At 39.3% G+C, this 22,012-nt stretch overlaps 1 protein-coding gene across 1 annotated transcript in view; it reads right to left on the bottom strand.

Moving 5' to 3' along the window:
* Positions 1 to 22,012, bottom strand: part of tenm1 (teneurin transmembrane protein 1) — a 561,054-nt gene that overhangs the window by 199,107 nt on the left and 339,935 nt on the right. The window contains exons 10-14 of the mRNA XM_061901744.1: positions 17,843 to 18,037; positions 11,890 to 12,090; positions 3,620 to 3,805; positions 3,486 to 3,515; positions 3,257 to 3,403 (exon numbers count right to left, since the gene is read on the bottom strand). Of these exons, the coding sequence (XP_061757728.1) occupies positions 3,257 to 3,403; positions 3,486 to 3,515; positions 3,620 to 3,805; positions 11,890 to 12,090; positions 17,843 to 18,037 (759 nt within the window). The remainder of the gene's footprint in view (positions 1 to 3,256; positions 3,404 to 3,485; positions 3,516 to 3,619; positions 3,806 to 11,889; positions 12,091 to 17,842; positions 18,038 to 22,012) is intronic.

Raw genomic sequence — 22,012 nt, 5'->3', positions numbered from 1 at the left:
TCATCATAAATAGTTGTCTTTTTTTTTTCTCGTCGTCATGAAAAAGCGACGTTTTTTAATGAAAAAGGGAGGTTTTTGTGGTTAGTGCACTAATTGTAAGTGTATATTGTGTTTTTATGTTGATTTAATTGAAAAAAAAAAAATATATATATATATATTTTTTTTAAATAAAAATGAATACAAAATTATTCTGCGGCCCGGTACCAATCGGGCCACGGCCCGGTGGTTGGGGACCACTGTTTTACACAACAGCATCTATTCAGACGGAGAGGAGCTGCACATTTGCTGCTGGTGAGAGACAGATTCATTATGTGGATCCACGTGAGTGTTTATTTCTAAAAGACTGTAGTAACAATCATTTTTCAATCAAAAAATATTCAACATTTTTGTTCAACGGTAATACATCTAAATCAATATCAGACACAGAATGTCAGAATACTTTTTTAAAGACTCTTAAGACATTCTGGCCTATTCATCATAAATAGTTGTCTTACAGGCTGCAAGAGAAAATTCCCTCTCGCCTGGGGGGCATCATATCGAGTCTGGCGATTCCAAGTACATTTAGTTGTCTACCGATTACTCAAAAATGAATTGATATCATCAGGAAATGTGAGCCAGATTAATTTACAGGAGCATAAAATACACACAGCCATGGTCCAAAGTTTACATACACTTGTAAAGAACAATGAGTTTCCAATAAACAGGTCAATTTTTGTTTCATCTGACATCACATGGACAAAGATAAGACCTTCTGGAGGAAAGTTCTGTGGTCAGATGAAACAACATTTGAGCTGTTCGGCCACAACACGCAGCAATATGTTTGGAGGAGAAAAAGTTAGGCCCTTTATCTCAGGAACACTAGGCCTACTGTCAAGCATGGTGGTGGTAGTATTATGCTCTAGGCCTGTTTTGCTGCGAATGGAACTGGTGCTTTACAGAGAGTAAACGGGACAATGAAAAAGGAGGTTTACCTCCAAATTCTTCAGGACAACCTAAAATCATCAGCTTGGAGATTGGGTCTTGGGCGCAGTTGGATGTTCTAACAGGAAAATGACCCCAAACACACGTCAAAAGGGGTAAAGGAATGGCTAAATCAGGCTACAATTAAGGTTTTGGAATGGCCTTCCCAAAATCCTGACTTAAACGTGGGGACAATGCTGAAGAAACAAGTCACAAAACCAACACATTTAGCTGAACTGCACCAATTTTGTCCAGAGGAGTGGTCAAAAATTCATCCAGAAGTTTGCCAGAAGCTTGTAGATGGCTATCAAAAGTGGCGTATTGCAGTGAAACTTGCCAAGGGACATGTAACCAAAAATTAACATTGCTGTATGTATACCTTTGACCCAGCAGATTTGGTCACATTTTCATCAGCCCCATAATTAATTCATAAAAGACCCACACTTCATGCATGTTTTCTGTGACAAACAAGTATGTGCTCCAATCACTCCATCACAAAAAAAAAAAAAATAGTTGGAAACTCAAGACAGCCATGACACTATGTTCTTTACAAGTGTATGTAAACATTTCACCACGATGAATAGAGAACTTGGTCATCCGGACGCTATGGGTCCTTTAACCTCAACCTCACCAACCTTAGATGTGGTAATTATGTTTTAAAGGGGAACATTATCACAATTTCAAAAGGGTTAAAAAACAATAAAAATCAGTTACCAGTGGCTTGTTGTACTTTTTAAAGTTTTTTTCAAAATTTTACCGGTCCCGGTATATCCCTAAATAAAGCTTTAAAGTGCCTTATTTTTGCAATCTTCGAAACCACTATCCATTTCCCTGTGACGTCATACAGGGCTGCAAATACAAATACATGGCGGTTACCACAGCAAGATATAGTGACATTAGCTCGGATTCAGACTCGGATTTCAGCGGCTTAAGCGATTCAACGGATTACGCATGTATTGAAACAGATGGTCGGAGTATGGAGGCAGATAGCGAAAACGAAATTGAAGAAGAAATTGAAGCTATTGTGCGAAAAGCTATTGACGCTATTCGGCCATAGCGTGGGTGTACCTAATGAAGTGGCCCATAGCATGGCTGCCTTATTAGCATCGCCGGTAAAATGTGCAGACCAAACGATCAGGACTTTCGCATCTTGTGACACTGGAACAACTTAAATCCGTCGATTGGTAAGTGTTTGTTTCGCATTAAATGTGGGTATCTAGTTTCAAATGTACATACAGCTAGCGTAAATAGCATGTTCGCATCGATTAGCGTAGCATGTTAATATCGATTAGCTGGCAGTCATGCCGTGACCAAATATGTCTGATTAGCACATAAGTCAACAACATCAACAAAACTCACCTTTGTGATTTCGTTGACTTAATCGTTGCAAATGCATCTGCAGGTTATCCATACATATCTGTGCCATGTCTGTCTTAGCATTGCCGGTCAAATGTGAAGACACCCTGGTACATTCAATGGGGGTCTGGCGGCAGATTTCTTGCCAGTGGTGCAACTTGAATCCCTCCCTGTTAGTGTTGTTACACCCTCCGACAACACACCGACGAGGCATGATGTCTCCAAGATTCCAAAAAATAGTCGAAAAAACGGAAAATAACAAAGCTGAGACCCGGTGTTTGTAATGTGAAAATAAATATGGCGGGTGTATTACCTCGGTGACGTCACGTTCTGACGTCATCGCTAAAAGACCGATAAACAGAAAGGCGTTTAATTTGCCAAAATTCACCCATTTAGAGTTCGGAAATCGGTAAAAAAAAATACATGGTCTTTTTTCTGCAACATCAAGGTATATATTGACGCTTGCATAGGTTTGGTGATAATGTTCCCCTTTAAAAAGTATAACTTATTTAATACCGCCTCTGTTTTTTTAATACACCAACAATGAGGAACACACCTCTCCCCTCTCAGTTAAACCGGCCCAAAACAGTGGATGCATTCTCCACTATTTGGTACATTTAGACTTGCGAAGGGAACATCTGAGTACTTTTTTTTTTATCCCAGTATGTGTTATGCATATCAGACATTTAGTTGTGAGATGACAAAAAATGCACACTCCCCCACATACACACAGTCATTGTAATAATGACCAACAGGACTCCACGGGCTTCTCAGCAGGACTGGGCCAACGCAGACGGATGAAGGGATGGGACAATGAGGCTGATTCTTTTTGGCAATTGAATGGAGAGAAGTGATGGAAAAGGGTAGAAGGAAGACAGAAATGAGAGATAACAAAAGGTAGAAAAGAGATAGAGAATGATAGATGGTGATAGAATGTCACCTCCGTCGTTGTCTGTTCCATCACTGCAGTCAGTTTCCATGACAACGCTGCATCCGGGCCCGCTCCAACCAGCCTGGCATACGCAGTGCCAGCCACTTTGCTCCAGGGTACAGCGCCCGTGCCCGCTGCACAACCCTGGGCAGCCATCTGAAGATGACGCACATGTTTATGTTCTGGAATACCTATTAGGATGATAAATCTCCCCCAAATATGACTACATAAAAATTACCTTTCACAACAATGTCCAGATCATGAGTAACTGTGAAAAGGAAAAAAAAAAAAAGTGAGAAAACAACAACGACTCCCATTTCAGTTCCAATATCACAAGGATTCATTTAACTCTCGCATGGGCACACAGCTCACCGATGTTGCAGTGCTCTCCTTCCCAGCCAGGCTGGCAGATGCAAGTCCCGTCATGGCACTGGCCGTGTTCCTCACAGCGAGGATGGCACGCTCTCTGGTCACACGCCGCACCGAGCCAACCCTCCTCACACTGGCACTGGCCTTCTGAGCAAACGCCATGGCTGCCACATGGAACCGGGCACAGCTCTGCCAGCAAGGTGGGCGGGGGTACGTGGGAGAGACAAGCGCGTTAGTGTGAGAGGAGAAAAGAAGGAGCAGAGCAGATGGAGCAAATCGAGAATTAAAAGAAAAGACAAAGGTGACGTAAAAAGGAGGGGTAAAAAAATGAAAAACACAATATGGAATCATCGGTCAAAAGTAGGGGGATATTATTTTTTCACCGCTTATAGCAAAGCCCTAAAAACTAAATGATTGAAATTTGCACATAGTTTTGAAACCAGAGTTTAATAGTGTTTTTTTTATCTTTAGCTCTACAAGTTGTATTACCGGCATTCTCTTTTCCATAATAATAATTTCGGTAACACTTTAGTATAACTAAAGAACTCCAGCTTATTAATGATTCCCAGAGCCAAAAAATGGTCTGCGGGCTATAGAGCGTTTTCTATTCCAGTACTTTTGAATGCCCTCCCGGTAACAGTTAGAGATGCTACTTTAGTAGAAGCATTTAAGTCTCATCTTAAAACTCATTTGTATACTCTAGCCCAGGGGTCGGGAACCTTTTTGGCTGAGAGAGCCATAAAAGGCAAATATTTTAAAATGTATTTCCGTGAGAGCCGTGTAATATTTTTAACACTGAATATAACTGTCAGGTTCAAACACTGATGACATCTATTAAACAGACAAGAAGCAAGGAATTAAACAGAGTCAGGATTCAATTTAGCTCAATGAGGAGAAACGCGTAGACCTGTACTCTTGTACAGTGTCGTCCCACGCTCTGACAAGAGAATTCTACGCCTCCTCTTTTATTTGGACTTTCCCTGATTACAACAACTAAATGCGTGCATCTCTTATTCTTTTTAACAACATTGTTATTCTGAAGGTAACCAATAATAAATGAAAGACTTGACCATTAATGCGACTTCTTGAACGATGGAAACGAATGGATGTATTAAAATACATGAGAATGTTTTATATTTGCAACGTTATTTTTAACACTGTGATTACCAGCGGAATTACTCATTTATCGTGTTAAGCAACGTCAGCTAAAATTTATCTGAGAGCCAGATGCGGTCATCAAAAGAGCCACATCTGGCTCGAGAGCCATAGGTTCCCTACCCCTGCTCGAGCCTTTAAATAGACCCCCCTTTTAGACCAGTTGATCTGCCGTTTGCCCCCACATCTGAGGTCCCCTTTAAGGTTTCTCATTGTGATCCCATTGGGTTGAGTTTTTTCTTGCCCTGTGTCAGGACAGTGACATGGATTTATTTTGCTTCTTCTACGCAAAGGATGATTCGCACGGGCGAAATGTGAATGTAAGTCCATCCATCCATCCATTTTCTACCGCTTATTCCCTTTCGGGGTCGCGGGGGGCGCTGGCGCCTACCTCAGCTACAATCGGGCGGAAGGCAGGGTACACCCTGGACAAGTCGCCACCTCATCGCAGGGCCAACACAGATAGACAGACAACATTCACACTCACATTCACACACCAGGGCCAATTTAGTGTTGCCAATCAACTTATCCCCAGGTGCATGTCTTTGGAGGTGGGAGGAAGCCGGAGTACCCGGAGGGAACCCACGCATTCACGGGGAGAACATGCAAACTCCACACAGAAAGATCCCGAGCCTTGATTTGAACCCAGGACTGCAGGAACTTCGTATTGTGAGGCAGACGCACTAACCCCTTTCCCACCGTGAAGCCTGTGAATGTAAGTACATTTTTTATTTATACACTGTAATACAAAACAGGCAAAACAAAGGTGGCGCTCGGTGGCGGATAATAATCTATACTAAAAACTTTAAACAAAAACACTACAAAGGCAGTACTATCTACACACAAACAGAAGATACTATAAAAGACACAAGGCAAACCAAAAACGAGCACTGAGGCATATATACAAAGAAGTCTTACGTGGCGTGGTCAAACAATAAACAGCGTGGCAAAGCATGAGGGTCCGGCAAGGAAAGGTAGGTGCGTGATCATGAGAGTTCAACACAGTCCAGTAGGTAAAGTAGCCAGGCCGAGGAAAGGAAAACAAATGACTTAAATACTGCTGTGGTAATTAGAAACAGGTGTGAGAGGCTGAGGATCGGGGCGTGACTAAGGGGACCAGGTGGAAACTAATGGGTTGGCATGGAAACAAACAAAACCAGGAAGTGCACAACGTGAAGCAAGAGTCCAAAAACTAAACAAAACATGACCAAACATAAACCTGATTTAGAGGCACAACAAATGTCGTTGTGGCTTGTACAGCCCTTAGAGACACTCAAGATTCATGGCTATATAATTAAACTTTGATTAATCGATTGAGTATGGGAATAATATTGTAAGTAACACCGATTTAATTTTAGAGGTATTTGGACACTAAGGGAACATATTCTAATAACAAATATTAATGCATAGTTGTTTGGTCAGGGTTAGGGTTAGAGCATGGGTGCCAAACTCTGGCCCGCGGGCCAAATTTGGCCCACCGCGTAATTTCATTTGGCCCTAGAGGCAATGTCAAATTAACATTAGAGCTGGCCCGCCAGGATTATACAGCGGCAGTGCCGCTGTAACACCGCATTCACTGCTTATATTTATACTTGCCAACCCTCCTAATTTTCCCGGGAGAGTCCCGAAGTTCAGTGCCCGTCCCGAAAATCTCCCGAGGCAACCATTCTACCGAATTTCTCCCTGAACAACAATATTGGGGTCGTGCCTTAAAGGCACTGCCTTTGGCTTTCTCCACAACCTGTCGTTACGTCCGCTTTTCCTCTATACATACAACGTGCCGGCCAAGTCACATAATATATGCGGCTTGTACACACACACATACACAAGTGAATGCAAGGCATATTTGATCAACAGCATTTACAGATCACACTGAGGGTGGCTGTATAAACAACTTTAACACTGTTACTAATATGCGCCACACTGTGAAGCCACACCAAACAAGAATGTCAAACACAATTCGGGAGAACAACCGCACCGAAACACGACATGAACACAACAGAACAAATACCCAGACCCCCTTGCAGCACTAACTCTTCCGGGACGCTACAATATCCACCCCTGCTACCACCAAACCCCGCCACCACCCAACCCCGAACAGCTCATTATTTTATTTTCAAATTTATTAGCTAGCGGAAAAAGTTAATGTTGATATTTACATTAGAAGGCTGCAAATAGAAAAGAGGCATTACATTTTTTATTTAAATGTTTTTTCCGTGATGTTTTTTCGTTTGTTTTTTGAAAGTTGATTTTGCACTATTAGGTTGTATAAGCGTTGTTAAGCAAATCGGTATAATAAACTGAGCAATAATTAACGTTTTATTCATTCACTTTCTCTTGCTACTTCAAGGCTTGAATGTTTGATTCATTCCTTATTGTTATTTTATTTTCAAATTTATTATTGGCCTGTGGAAAAAGTTTATTTTGATATTTACCTCAGAAGGCTGCAAATAGAAAAGAGGCATTCAATTTTTGTTTAAAATGCCATTGATACTTTTTAAATATTGTTATTATTATTTGAAACTCAATTTGCATGTCACTATAAAGTTATATAAGTCTTGCTTGTTCAATATTTAATGCAAAACTTGTTTGGCTTCCTATTAAAAGGTTAATTTGTTCAACCTTGGCCCACGGCTTTGTTCAGTTTAAAATTTTGGCCCACTCTGTATTTGAGTTTGACACCCCTGGTTTAGAGGGTTAGCAATGGTGAATATGTTCCCCATACTAAAGTGTTACCAGCTTACTGGTTGTATAATAAGGCCGTGCAGAATAAGGCATTAATATGTACTTAATAATGACTAATTAAGAACCGATATGTTACTAATTTGCATGTTAATAAGCAACTAATTAATGGTGAATATGTTCCCCATACTAAATTGTCACCATAATTTCCTACTTTGTCTATTTCTTATTTTACGCATGCATTCTCCGGTTACTCCAGCTTCCTCCCACTTCCACTTCGCAACACTAAATTGGCCTCTAGTGTGTGAATGTTGTCTGTGTTGGCCCTGCGATGAGGTGGCCACTTTCCCCGGTTGTACCCCGCCTTCCGCCTGAGTGCAACTAGGATAGGCTCCAGCCCCCCCGCGAATCCCAAAAGAGACAGGCAGTAGAAAATGGATGGGCTCTCTGCAGAAGAAACCTTCCATCAATGAGTAAAGAGGCTAAAGCGCTAGAGGCTCATACTTACCTACGACGCAGTGACAGGTTATTTCAATTTAAATATACATTGCATGGACACGGTGGAAAAAGCGTATAAAAGGTGGAGCGTTTTCAGTTTTCTATTGGATTATATTTAGCTTTGCTTTGGCAAGACCTGGATGTAGACTAGCGGGGTTCTTTTGATTAAAAACACAGTAGGGAGAGGAAGCTTGCTTGTATGTGCCGCATTACAGTCATTATCAAGGGATATATCAAAGTAATAAGGCATCGACACACTTGAGAGCAAGCTCTAATGCCAATTGCCTGCAAATCATCTTTGCCAACACCGACATAAAGTTTATGTGGTGGAAACAAGTCTTAAAATGGCTTTTTTGCTCTGTCAGATAATAAGGACAAGGACAATGTCAGTGTATTTTTTTGTATGCAAATTCTGCTGTCTTGTTCAACAAGTTTTTTTTTCTTTCCATTATAAAAGTTTGTAGAAGCAAAAACTTTAAGGCATTACGGCGATATAAATCTCAAACAGTAGTACTGAAAAAAGCGCTGAAAGGTATACTTTAGGGCTGTGAATCTTTGGGCACCACACAATTTGATTAGATTCGAGTCTTCATTGTCTCGTTTCAATGTCATTTCTGTATTATTATTTATTTCACTAACTGCTTCTTTGCTACCACTTTTACCATCATATTCGTACATATCCTTTTTGCTGATGTTTTTCTATTTTTCTCTCTGTCTTAGCCCCCCTTTTGTCCCCACAATTTTTGCTCTTTCTATCTCCTCCTGCTGTGGCCCGGCTGCACCAAATAATATTATAGATACATTTAATGAAGTCAAATACAAATGAGGCAAAGAGAGAAGTATCCCACACCCACAGCCATCTCCATCAACAAAAAAAATGAATAAATAAACAATGTAAAAAAAGAAGATTGTTGGGGTTAACGATTCGATTCAGAATCGATTCTTGATTCAAAACGACTCAATTCAAAATCAATGTTTTTAATAACATTGGGTGTCAGCTCTATGATTAACTACATTCTTCCATAAAATAACTGCACAGCTCTATAACAATTTTAAATTACTTTAAAAATGGTTTTGTTTTAAAAAAAAAAATCTACCTAAACATTTAATGAAGTCAAATACAAATAAGGCAAGAGAAGTATCAAACATTATTTTCCAAAGTAAATCTGTACAGCATATTGTGGACCTATACAACAACAGTATAATTTGCCTGAATGACAGGTAGACAGGACGGATTAAACAAAATCTAATAATGATGAATAATAAATAACATTTTTGACACGCTTAGTATTCTTACACTGCTTGAACAAATACAGGCTGTTAATTTTTTTCGTTTCCAAATTATTCCCTCATAATGCTAAATGAAAAGCATTTGTGTGTTTGAACCATGTATGTGTCTGTGTTATTAACTCGAAAGCATGTGTTGGTGGTTCATCTGTTCTCAGACCCATGAGACGCAATGTGTCAAATTAATATTGGGAGATACTGAAAGTGATTAGTATTGATAACAAGTCAAATATAAGCCATTCCTTCATTTACTGTATCCTGATAATTGTCACAGGGGAGCTGAAGCATATCCCCGCTGATGTTGGGTGAGAGGCAGGGTAAATCCCAAGCACCAGTCAGAACCTCAAAGAATTTGTGGTAGCACAATTGAATTCAACCAATCCCCACAAAATATTTATGACCTCACAATGTCTGTAACTTTCTTATTTTGGCTAATCTGCATACTTTTTGGAAATGTAATTATATTATATTGTACTATCGTTACAATTGCAGTGCAATAATGTTTGTTTGTCAATGTTAATCTGCTTTTTTTTATTATTTCTGGTACTGTATTTGCTGATGTAGTTCCATTGTTGTTTTTCCCTTGTTTTCTCGCTCTGTCTGATACCCTTCTTTTTCCCACAATTTCCACCTGGATATTATTTTTTTCTTCATCTTTGTATTCCCTCCTGCTGCGTTACGTCTGTGTCAAACACTAAATATATCCAAATATGTATTACAGTCAAATACAAATAAAGCAACACGACTAATATTCCACAATTTTCTTTTTTAAAGTGTTTCTGTACAGGAGAAATATGCATCTAAATCAGCATATGATTTGCCTGAGTAGCTGGACAGGACATATTTAATTAAAACATGACAGATGCAAATGTAAATGATTTTTTTAAGATGAAAAAACACTTGTCACGCACACAACATACATGGAGAATGTCTGCAGCTTTTTGACAAAACAGAACAGACAAATCTCACAGCTGTAAGGATTATAAACAATCAAATGTAAATAATCAACTGTATTTATATACTTGTTCTTATGCTTTCTGAGCTCACTATGTTCACTGCTTGCTGTACATATCCTACCAAGTCAGACCTACACTGTTTCAATGTCCATTTCTCAGATGATACAATTGTTGATGACTGAAGTGCTGATATCAACCAAATCCAACCCACCCGCCCCAACCAAATCCACATCCCACCCCCAATGTATATACTTGTGTGTTGACTGTATTATGCTGAAAGTATATATTTGTACAATGAATTGATTTACCTGGACCCCGACTTAAAAGAGTTGAAAAACGTATTCGGGTGTTACCATTTATTGGTCAATTGTACGGAATATGTACTGTACTGTGCAATCCACTAATACAAGTTTCAGTCAAAAAAAACAAAAAGAGGACACCTTTAGTGGGCTTTCTGTCTGCAATTATAATCATTACTATTATTAATATAATTTAAGAGACCATATCACATCAACTGAATTTGTTTTATTCAGCCCTTTTAGTTAGGTGCATACTGTATATAGTCTAGGTCGGTGGTTCTAAACCTTTTTTCAGTGATATACGCCCTGTGAAGATATTTTTAATTCAAGTACCCCCTAATCAGAGCAAAGCATTTTTGGTTGAAAAAAAGAGATAAAGAAGTAAAATACAGCACTATGTCATCAGTTTCTAATTTATTAAATTGTGTAACAGTACAGAATATTGCTCATTTTTAGTGGTCTTTTTTGAACTATTTGGAAAAAAATGTATACAAATAACTAAAACCTTGTTGAAAAATAAACAAGTGATTCAATTATAAATACAGATTTCTAACCATAGAAGTAATCATCAACTTAAAGTGCCCTCTTTGGGGATTGTAACAGAGATCCATCTGGATTCATGAACTTAATTCTAAACATTTCTTCACAAAAAGAGAAATATTTAACATCAATGTTTATGGAACATGTCCACAAAAAACTTTGCTGTCAACACTGAATATTGCATTGTTGCATTTCTTTTCACAGTTTACGAACGTACATTCATATTTTGTTGAAGTATTATTCAATAAATATATTTATAAAGGACTTTTTTAATTGTTGCTATTTTTAGAATATTTTACAAAAAATCTCACGTACCCCTTGGCATACCCCTAGGGGTACGCGTGCCCCCATTTGAGAACCATTGGTCTAGGTTTCTGTTGTTTATTCGTTATACAGTGCTCAATAGAGCACTGTATAACGAATAAAACTGCAGAGCGGAATATACGTTAGGCCAGGAAAAAACACATAGGCTAATTCATCCCTACAAGCTTGTTTTCGCAGGTTTCCCTGCTCATCAGGGGATTTGACCATTTATGCATAATTATTATTTATTTATTTATTATTCAAATATTTATATCATTATAGTAAAATCCCCTGATGAGAAATAGTCTGTGTGTGTATATATATATAAATATATATATATACATATATACATATTTATATAGTGTACCAAATGTATGTGTACACAAAATAACACAAAACATGACTGAGTGGCTGCAGTCCATGTCTTATGCCGAGGCACATCCCCGGGAAATCGTATCTGGCAAAGCCTCTCATGTTGCTAGACCACTGACAAATGTGTGACATGCAATTGCATGTTTCTCTGTTTTGACTGAAAATCCAATTCATGTTTTACCAATGAAACAGTCTGGCCCCGTCCAGTTGGGCTGGCAGGCGCAGGTGTCTGACTCAGGGAGGTAGGTGCCATGTCCAGAACACTGCTCCTGACAGGCTGGCAGCGGGTCATCGCAGCTCACTCCCGCCCAACCGGGTGAGCACACGCACTCCCCGCGGATACACACACCGTGTCCACCACACTGGGGGTCCACACAGTCCTCTGCGGAGAAGGCAAAAAGAAAAGTGAGTTAGAGGTTGGTGGGGTATCGGATGGTAGTTAGGGTCCGAGGATCCCTGTCTAATTATAATCATCAGTTCAGTGAGTATGAAAGCAGTGTTTCTTGCATCCCTTCCAGGAGTTAACCGTCCTCGCAACAATCCCTGTATCTGTTCCACAACATTACATTTCATAGGACACTTAAAACTCGGGCTTTGATAAAGGGTGAAATGGTCTGGTCGAAATGTGCACGTGCGGTTGGTCAGTGTTAGTGTGTGTAATTACAGAGATGTGCGCCGAGCCGACGCTCAGCACAGTCCACCTCAGCACAGCTCCCTCGTTCAAGGTCAAGCACATGATTCAGCTTCTACAGGTCGAGAGACATAGCACAGGGGCCGCTTTGGACAATAGTCCTAAGAATATTTCCGATACTGCGGCTTTGTTAGTGTTAATTGGTGGAGAGATGCGAAATGATGCATGACTTGCAGCACACAAGGGGAGTCGCCATCGCTAACGGAGACAACCACAATACTTCTCTATTGAGTGTATTTAGCCACACCTTCCACATATTATTGCGTCTGAGCTCTGAATCATTACTGTGACTTCACACACGGATTGTTATTTACTGTGAGAGGTGAGTGGGTTGGTGGAGAGAAAAACAGAAGCAATGTGTTGCCAGATTGTCTTTTGTTTACATGGCGTGCAACGTAAACAACTATTTGGCGGAAAACTAAGAGATAGTACATTTTTATTTCCACAGAGCAGTTTCGGTATGGCACACATCACCTGTGGTCAAGGGAGGCATCATGATGGAAAATTGAAAAATAAAATATGTGAAAAATAACAAAATAATTTTTACAGGCGAAAAGCACTTTTGGGGAATTTTGCCTATTTTTCACAATCATGAAATACATGACAACCAACGTTTTTTCTTGTTTTAATGCATTCTAACTATTAGAAAAATACGTTCAGCTTACAATGGACCCAATAGGAGTGGCTCTATTCTGGCAATAAAAGCCCTGGAAAAAACATCCAAACACCTCCATTAGGTTATATATACATGATGTAAGTATATATGTAATGTAATAACAGCCACATTCATAATAGCATTAATTATTGAAATATTTTGCTTATTTTAAGCATGCGCAGGGCAGTAGTTTAAAAAACAACACATCTCTTTTTTTCCCTCACTTCATCACTTATTTTTGCTCACTGCAGTCTTAATGAGAGCCGACAAAAATAATAAAATAGCACTTACTGTACAATGTCTGCTATCATTAGGATGCCGAATGCTGGGACATCCATATATTCCCATTTAGATAAAGAATGACTCATAATCCTCATAAAAAAAGTTCAATTGTTACAGTTGTAACCAAGCATCTTTTTTGGCACACACACTTGCGAGCACGGCGCCGCTATGATTAGTTTGTCAGTGTTAGAGCTTATAATAACATTGTTACTAATAATTTCAAGTCACAAAATGTAAATGGAGTATTGTTGGCACTTTTTGGATGTTTTTTATTGGGTTTCATGGCCGGAATAAAGGACCTCCCATTGGTTCTGCTGTAAGCAAACCTTTATTTACGAGTTAGAATGGATGAAACAAATTTATAAAATACATCCGTCGTCATGTCTTTCATAATGATTGTAAACGAGAGACAAAATGTAAAAAAAAAAAAGTTCAGTTCCCCTTCAATATTTGTCCAGTGAACTGTTATAAATGTATTTTCTCTATGATTACGCAACTGCTTTCCTGAGAACTGAGTGCAGAGGACATGTGACCGTTTTTGTCAGAACGGTACCAATATGACGTTTAGTTTGGAGATATATTTACACCATGCAAAGCAATGGTAGATGGGAACTTAGTGCAAAAAGAAGACATCACAAAGTGGCTTGAGAAATTTTTACAACTAAAAGAAAATAAGGAATACTTTTAAAAACAACGGAACAGTTTCTTCGTTAAGGACATGCAAGGACTTGTACTAATAAATATAGGACAAAAAATGTTTTTTATCAAAGTTGTTTGTCTAAATCGTCCGTTATAAATGAGGAACAGGAACATATCGGTATCATGTTTTTCTGCGATGATCTTAGTGAGTGAATGTCGGTCTCCTCAATGACGACCTCATCAAACAAAAGCATACGTCCCGATTGAGGTGAGAAAAGACACATTCTGTACCTTTATTACTGTGAGAATTACAAAAAAAATGCCTGTAAAATGTCAGCAGCTTCGGCAGCAATCTAGTTACCTCCTGAGTTAGATCATCCATATAGTTTTAGACCTTCCAAACCTCAGTGTGACTTTTTACCGCAATGACAGTTAACCATGTTTATTTTTTTTTTTTTTTAAAGAGCAATGGGTTTGTTTCGGATCTCTGTTTGTCTGACAGAGCAGTTGCAAGTGGCTAGCGTCCACAGGGTCTGTGGTAACTTAGCATCTCACGTTTTTAAGTTTCATTTAACAACTCTGTTTTCTTGTTGTCATAGTAATAATCATGTATTGTCCTCATGACACTAGTTGTTTGATTAACATAAACTGAAGAGTCTATACCAGTGTTTCTTAACCACTGGGTTGCATTGACAATATAAATATTGCTTATAAATATCGGTTTCTCAGTTGTCATACACATTTCCACCACTTGTGGCAGTAATGACAATATCAAACAAACTAGCGCTAAAGTCAGAGAGAAGTTTTTTAAGCACAAAAAATTAGGACTAAAGTTTAAATTTACTTTTCAGCAGTTTTTAGTTGCCTCTTATTTGGTTCAAGTCCTTTACAGATAGTATAAAACGTGTTTTGCGCGGCTCAAAAAAGAAAATTGAGGAGACGAGCACTTCCAAAGAGATATCCTATTTTTTCAGAAGATTACAGACTCAATTTTTTACTCGTTTTTTAATTCTTTTTTCTGAATTTATTCAAAAGACTAACCGGCCTTACTTGTTGATAGGACGAGAACATGGTACTTTAGTTGAGTAATGGGTATTTCTTTTTAATGACAATTTTGCTATGGTCTTTTTCTAAAACTTAGATTGCATTTTTTTTCTTATCTTTTAAGTGTTAATTTCAGGATTGCATCATGTGGCATCACAGTAAAAAAAACAAAAAAAAACAATGTGTATTAATGACACCACATGTCATCTGATGTTACTAGTTTTTTAGATTTACTTAAAAAAAACAAATAAATACATAGGACATGATGGCAAACAAAACTTTTATCTGAGGTGAATCATTTTCCTAATTTTCTTGTTAGTCTCGTAATGAGCAACATATATTAACATCATTTTACCCTTGCTATTTACCAAGTTGTAGTGTTATTTTTTGCAAATGTACCTTTACTACATTATTAGTTATATCACACACAGTGATGCTAATGAGTTGAGTAATATTTGAAATAAAATAAAGTGCTTGACTTTTTGCCCCTTAATTCCATAAAAGCTTTTTTGAAACATTGACTTACCCTGAAAGATAATAGCGTTGTGCTGTTTTCATTGTTTTTTTTTTTGTTTTTTTTTTACATAGACAAGAGATGATGCTTAATCATGGAGCGTCTGTCCGCCTTTCTATTTATTCCATTTAAGATAACCGGCCGTCAAGGCATGTATATGGTGTCACTCTCCACATGACCATTATGCTGCATTAGCCAGATCATTGGGTATGTGATGGTTACAAATATCCGTACATTTGCTTAACTTGGAATTAAATCACCCATCCATTTTCTACCGCTTAGTTCCTTTAGGGTCGCGGGGGGCACTGACTGCAACAAATGATCTTGTATATTTTAATATGGATACAATATATCTGTGCACGTATTATTTTTTCCAAGGAACTTTTTTCCTTCACAAACAGAAAGACATCACAACTAAGTCACAGTGTTGTTTGATATTGGGGTAGTTGAAAACAACTGCCTGCTATGGCAGCAAATTGGGTTGATGAAAACACAATTTGCAGAAAACTATGAACAAATACAGCATATCCCCCCACATGTCGCCAGTACAATTATCACCAAATGCAATTTTCACATTGTTATATTATAAGAAAGTGACAAAATTGACCTGTTACAACACATACCACAAGATCAAATCTACACGTTTTTTAACATACAATCTAACTCAAGGATCTTGCATTTCAGAAAGTTGTTTGTGTGCTACGTTGTTCCAGACCACAGCAAACGTTGCCTAGCTTGCCAGAGATTGTAATAAATCTATTAAAAGAAGACAGCCTGAAGTTTCCTTTACTTGGACACACACAACTATACCTTTTGGCCATTAAAAGCCAGTCATTTGCAGGAGTTATCTCATCACTTCTGAATAGTAGGCATTACAGTCTAAATAGACACTTACGTCATGTGTTGCCTTCATTATAACACTTATATACGGCTTTTCATTTTTTGTGGCTCCAGGCAGATTAGTTTTTTGTATTTTTGGTCAAATATGGCTCTTTTAACGTTTTGGGTTGTTGACCCACAGACTAAACCAAAGTGACTCAAAACAATCATCCATCCATCCATTTTCTTCTCACCCTATCTCTAAGGGAGAGACCCGCCACCCGGCGAAGGAAACCCATTTCGGCCGCTTGTACTTGTGATCTTGTCCTTTTGGTTATAACCCTAACCTCATGATCATAGGTGAGGATGGGAACGTAGATCGACCGGTAAACTGAGAGCTTTGCCTTCAGGCTCAACTCCTTCTTCACCACAACGGCTCGACACAGCGTATGCACTACTGAAGACGCCGCACCGATCCGCCTGTCGATCTCACAATCCACTCTTCCCTCACTCGTGAAAAAAAACTCCTAGGTACTTGAACTCCTCTACTTGCCTAGAAATTCTGTCCATAAAAATTATGAACAGAATCGGTGACAAAGGGCAGCCTTACTGCCGGACCGAGCTCTGACACTGATCAAACAGGGAGCAGACCGCCACAATCAGACAGTTCGAAACCCCATACTGTCTGAGCACTCCCCACAGGACTTCCCAGGGGACACGTTCAAATGCCTTTTCCAAGTCCACAAAGCACATGTAGACTGGTTGGACAAACTCCCATGCACCCTAAAGGACCCTGCCAAGAGTATAAAGCTGGTGTACCATTCCACGACCAGGACGAAAACCACACTGTTGCTCCTGGATCGCAGGTTTGTCTATCCGGCGTAGCCTCCTCTCCAGTACACCTGAATAGACCTTATCAAGAAGGCTGAGGAGTGTGATCCCATGATAGGTTGAACACACCCTCCGGTTCCCCTTCTTAATGAGAGGAACCACCATGCCGGTCTGCCAATCCAGAGGTACCGCCCGCGATGTCCACACGATGTTGAGGAGTTTTGTCAAACAAGACAGCTCCACAGCATCCAGAGCCTTAAGGAACTCCGGGCGGATCTGATCCACCCCCGGAGCCTTGCCATTGAGGAGCTTCTCAGCCCCAGAAATAGGAGAGCCCACCACAGATTCTCCAGGCAATGTTTCCTCATAGGAAGATGTGTTGGTAGGATTGAGGAGGTCTTCGAAGTATTCCCTCCACCGATCCACAACATCCGCAGTAGAGGTCAGCAGCACAACATCCTCACCATACACGGTGTTGACAGTGTACTGCTTTTCTCCGAGGCGGCGGATGGTGGACCAGAATCAAAACAGTCAAACCCTTTGAATGTATTTTTCTTTTTTGCAAACACAAACATTGCAAAATATAAAACCATCAAGTTCATGAGGTTCAAAAATGCTTGTTCGGCTTTAACGTTTATTTAAGAGTGTTCCGGTCCTACCTTGTTCACAGTTCACCCCCTTGTAGGCTGGACTGCAAATGCAGATGCCCTGGATGCAGGAGCCATGGTTGGAGCAGGTGGGGTCAATACACTGGGCTTCCTCCACGTTACACTCTGCTCCCTTCCACCCAGCCAAGCACACGCACCTGCCCTTCTCATAGACGCCGTTACCGCTGCACAACACAGGGCACAAATCTGTAACGGGACAAACACAGATTAAAGCCACGTAAACACACACACACACACAGTCCTGCAGTATATTAGCAGGGAGACCGCAGTAACACAGTGCGAGAGGGCCGACACGCTCTTATCGGCCGCTGCAAGGATTCAGCAAATCTTCAGACAGCCTTCCTCTCTTCCTTGTGCGGACACACACACGCACACACACACACACGTAAACGCACACACAAAGCCCAGCTTATCACTCACGCTGTTTCAATTTACTCAAGCACCACCTGAGTCCGGCCACCACGGCAACCCAAGAATTGGAAAAAAAATCCCCCCCACCCCAACGTCACCTCACCAACGTCACCTCACTCGCTCTGAACAGGCCGTGAAAACAATCGTGAAAACGAAAGATTAGGTACGAGAGCATTAGGGGTTTAAAAAAAAAGAGGAGTGCACTTCATGCGGAGATGGAGAGCAGTGTGGCAGCGAGCCACATGAGCAATGACAGGTATCTTCCAACCTCGATACGCATGCACACACCCTCAGCTCAAATACTTCAAATGGATTAAAATGAAGATCTCCAACTAATGCCTTTTTTTTTTCCTCAGCTAATTTGAAATGAAAGCTCCCTGCGTTTTTATATGTGCGGGCATGTGTTGTCTTGTTTGATCCTTGTAATTCTAACGCTCCGCGCACTCGGCTGTAATAAATTCACACTTCACTTTCTTACAACTCGAGCTGTAACTTTTTCAAACAGCGAATATCACAATGCAAGCAAATGAGCAAAGATGAGGGGAACATATGAATAAATGATGAGTGTAAATAAATCATAAGATATGATATCATCGTACCTGCTTCAACACAATAAGGCAGATATACAAGTTTAACAATTTTGAAAAAACAAAAGAGCAAAAAACAAGCCAAGGAAATTGAATGCGGGAGGCAAAAAAAAGAAAAAAGAAGCCAGACTAGAAGATTACATTTCACAAGAGGGAATGATAAAAAGATATACAGACACCTGAGTACAGGAAGCAGTTAAGATTGTTGAATAAAAATGATTATGAGGATGGTATACTTATTTAATACAGTTACAAGATATGTCTGCTGAGTATTTATCATGGGGTGGTTTGCTTTTAGGTTATTGGGGGTTCTTTTTACTTGAAATTTGTTGGACACAACGACAACAACACCTGCGACTCCCAGCTGTGAATGCTCATTAATCAGTCCCACTAGGATTTTGCGATGTTGCAATCACTCCAATTAACGCAAATACAACCGATCCTTCAAATTATGCACGGCCTCGCAACTTTGCCCAATGCCGCAATTCCCCCGATAAATTTCGGCCAATCAAGTCTGTCTCTCAGCAGTGCTAAAACATGCACATCATGTGTCTAATAATTTTTTTGTGTGTATAGTTGAAACATAAACAGCAATGTGTAACAATGTATCAACTCATTACTGCTTCTTCTGCATAGCCCAGACCGACTGCCTGTTCCTATCTATAGTGCTAAGCCTTCTGGGTAATGTAGTATATAAAAAAATTTAGCAACACATCAGCATCCTGATTTATTAGTTTACATGTATTTATAAAACATTTACAGTAGCAACACATCAGCCTCCTGACTTATTATTTTAAATGTATATATACATATATTTATGTAACATTCATTTATCCTGGTTAAGGCAATTAAGAACATAGTTTCATTTGCAATATTGACATAGCAAAGGGACAGCACTTTCATGACAGATATTAGATATGTTGACGTGTGATAACACGCTTTCATTGTTTTTCAGTTATAACAATTATCACTATAGATTGCTCTATACGTGCGGGGATAAATATGTTGAAACATCGACGATTGTTAAAAATAGACAAACACTTTTCAAGCATAAAACATGCACGGAGAATGTCTGCAACTGTGGACAGAGCACAAAGCGAAAAATGCAACCTTTTGGTGGTGTTTTTTTAAATGTATAATCATAATTAAATATTACTTTTTTTAGTTATTATGAATTAAAACTGTACAACAATTGGACAAGTTATTTTATGGCGATCCAGTGCATACTCTAAAGGGGAAGGAACATTATCCCCAGACCTATGTAAGCGTCAATATATACCTTGATGTTGCAGAAAAAGACCATATATTTTTTTAAACCGATTTCCGAACTCTAAATGGGTGAATTTTGGCGAATTAAACACCTTTCTATTATTCGCTCTCGGAGCGATGACGTCACAAGGTGACGTCACATAAGTAATCAATCCGCCATTTTCTCAAACACATTACAAACGAGTCCAATCAGGTCTGTTATTTTCCGTATTTTTCGACTGTTTTCCGTACCTTGGAGACATCATGCCTCGTCTGTGTGTTGTCGGAGGGTGTAACAACACGATCAGGGACGGATTCAAGTTGATTTACGTGGAGTGTGCATCGATTAGCACGGCATGCTAATCAATGCTAACATGCTATTTAGGCTAGCTGTATGTACATATTGCATCGTTATGCCTGTTCTGTAGCTATATTTGCATCCAGCCTTTCCCTCCACCCACATTTAATGCAAAACAAACGCATACCAATCGACTGATTCAAGTTGCACCAGTGTCAAAAGATGCGAAAGTCCCTCGTTTGGTCTGCACATTTTACCGACGATGCTACGACAGACATGGCACAGAGAAACGTGTGGATATCCTGCGACACTCAAAGCAGATGCATTTCCAACGACAAAGTCAACTAAATCACAAAGGTGAGTTTTGTTGATGTTATTGACTTATGTGCTAATCAGACATATTTGGTCGCGGCATGACTGCCAGCTAATCGATGCTAACATGCTATTTAGGCTGGTTGTATGTACATTTGTAGCTATATTTGCATCCAACCTTTCCCTCCGCCCTCATTTAATGCAAACACTTACCAATTGACGGATTTAAGTTGCTCCAGTGGTCAAAAGATGCAATCGTTGGTTAGAAGGCGATCGCCGAATAGCTTCAATAGCTATTCGCTCAATAGCTTCAGTTTCCTCTTCAATTTCGTTTTCCCTATCTGCCTCCACACTCCAACCATCCGTTTCAATACATGTGTAATCTGTTGAATCGCTTAAACCGCTGCAATCCGAGTCTGAATGCGAGCTAATGTCGCTATATCTTGCTGTGCTTCCGCCATGTTTGTTTGTATTGGCATCACTAGATGACGTCACAGGAAAATGGACGGTGGATTTACAGATAGCGAAAATCAGGCACTTTAAAGACTTTTTTTGGGATATTCCATGATGGGTAAAATTTTGAAAAAAACTTCGAAAAATAAAATAAGCCACTGGGAACTGATTTTTATTGGTTTTAACACTTATGGCAGTGTGATAATGTTCCCCTTTAATTCTGTTAAAGAGGAACATTATCAGTGGTGTTATTTATTTATTTATTTTAATTTGGGTTTCAAGCCTGTTCTTTTTGAGGTTACAATTACAAGGAACACTTAAAATTGTATAACAATTACATAAAATCAAATGTTGATTCAATGTTATCGAAATAAAAATAAGCCTCAAAAGATCAACTCTGGCATTTCAATTTACAATTAACAAAAAAAGTCTTCAAAATCCTGGAGGAACCGATAAAGCAAGATGCAGATGTTATATAATGACAACATGATTATAATAATCCTGATTGGGGGGGGGCACTAGATGTAGAGGTGGTGCATGAGAAGAGTAATAGCCCTTTGTGCAGTTATAATGCAATGCGCTCATTTAAAAAAATATATTGTTGATCTTTGTTTTCTTTACATTGCAAATTTCCTGAAGACATTTAAAAGCTATGTGACTCAGAAGTGGCAAACCTTTCAGTCACCACAAACCTTTGAATAGAATATATTTGGTGGAGAGTTCTCAAAAGAACTGCGGGCAAGAGAAGAAAATGATTGACTGTGTAAAATGCCTGTCAGAATAGTTGTTCCTTGGATTACAGTCTTTACGAGTCCATACACTAAATTGGTTTGATTTCCAAATAGTTTGGCT

This window comes from Nerophis ophidion, linkage group LG05 (assembly GCF_033978795.1).
Source record: "Nerophis ophidion isolate RoL-2023_Sa linkage group LG05, RoL_Noph_v1.0, whole genome shotgun sequence".
Taxonomy (NCBI): Eukaryota; Metazoa; Chordata; class Actinopteri; order Syngnathiformes; family Syngnathidae; genus Nerophis; species Nerophis ophidion.
This window is presented reverse-complemented; position numbering and strand designations above follow the sequence as displayed.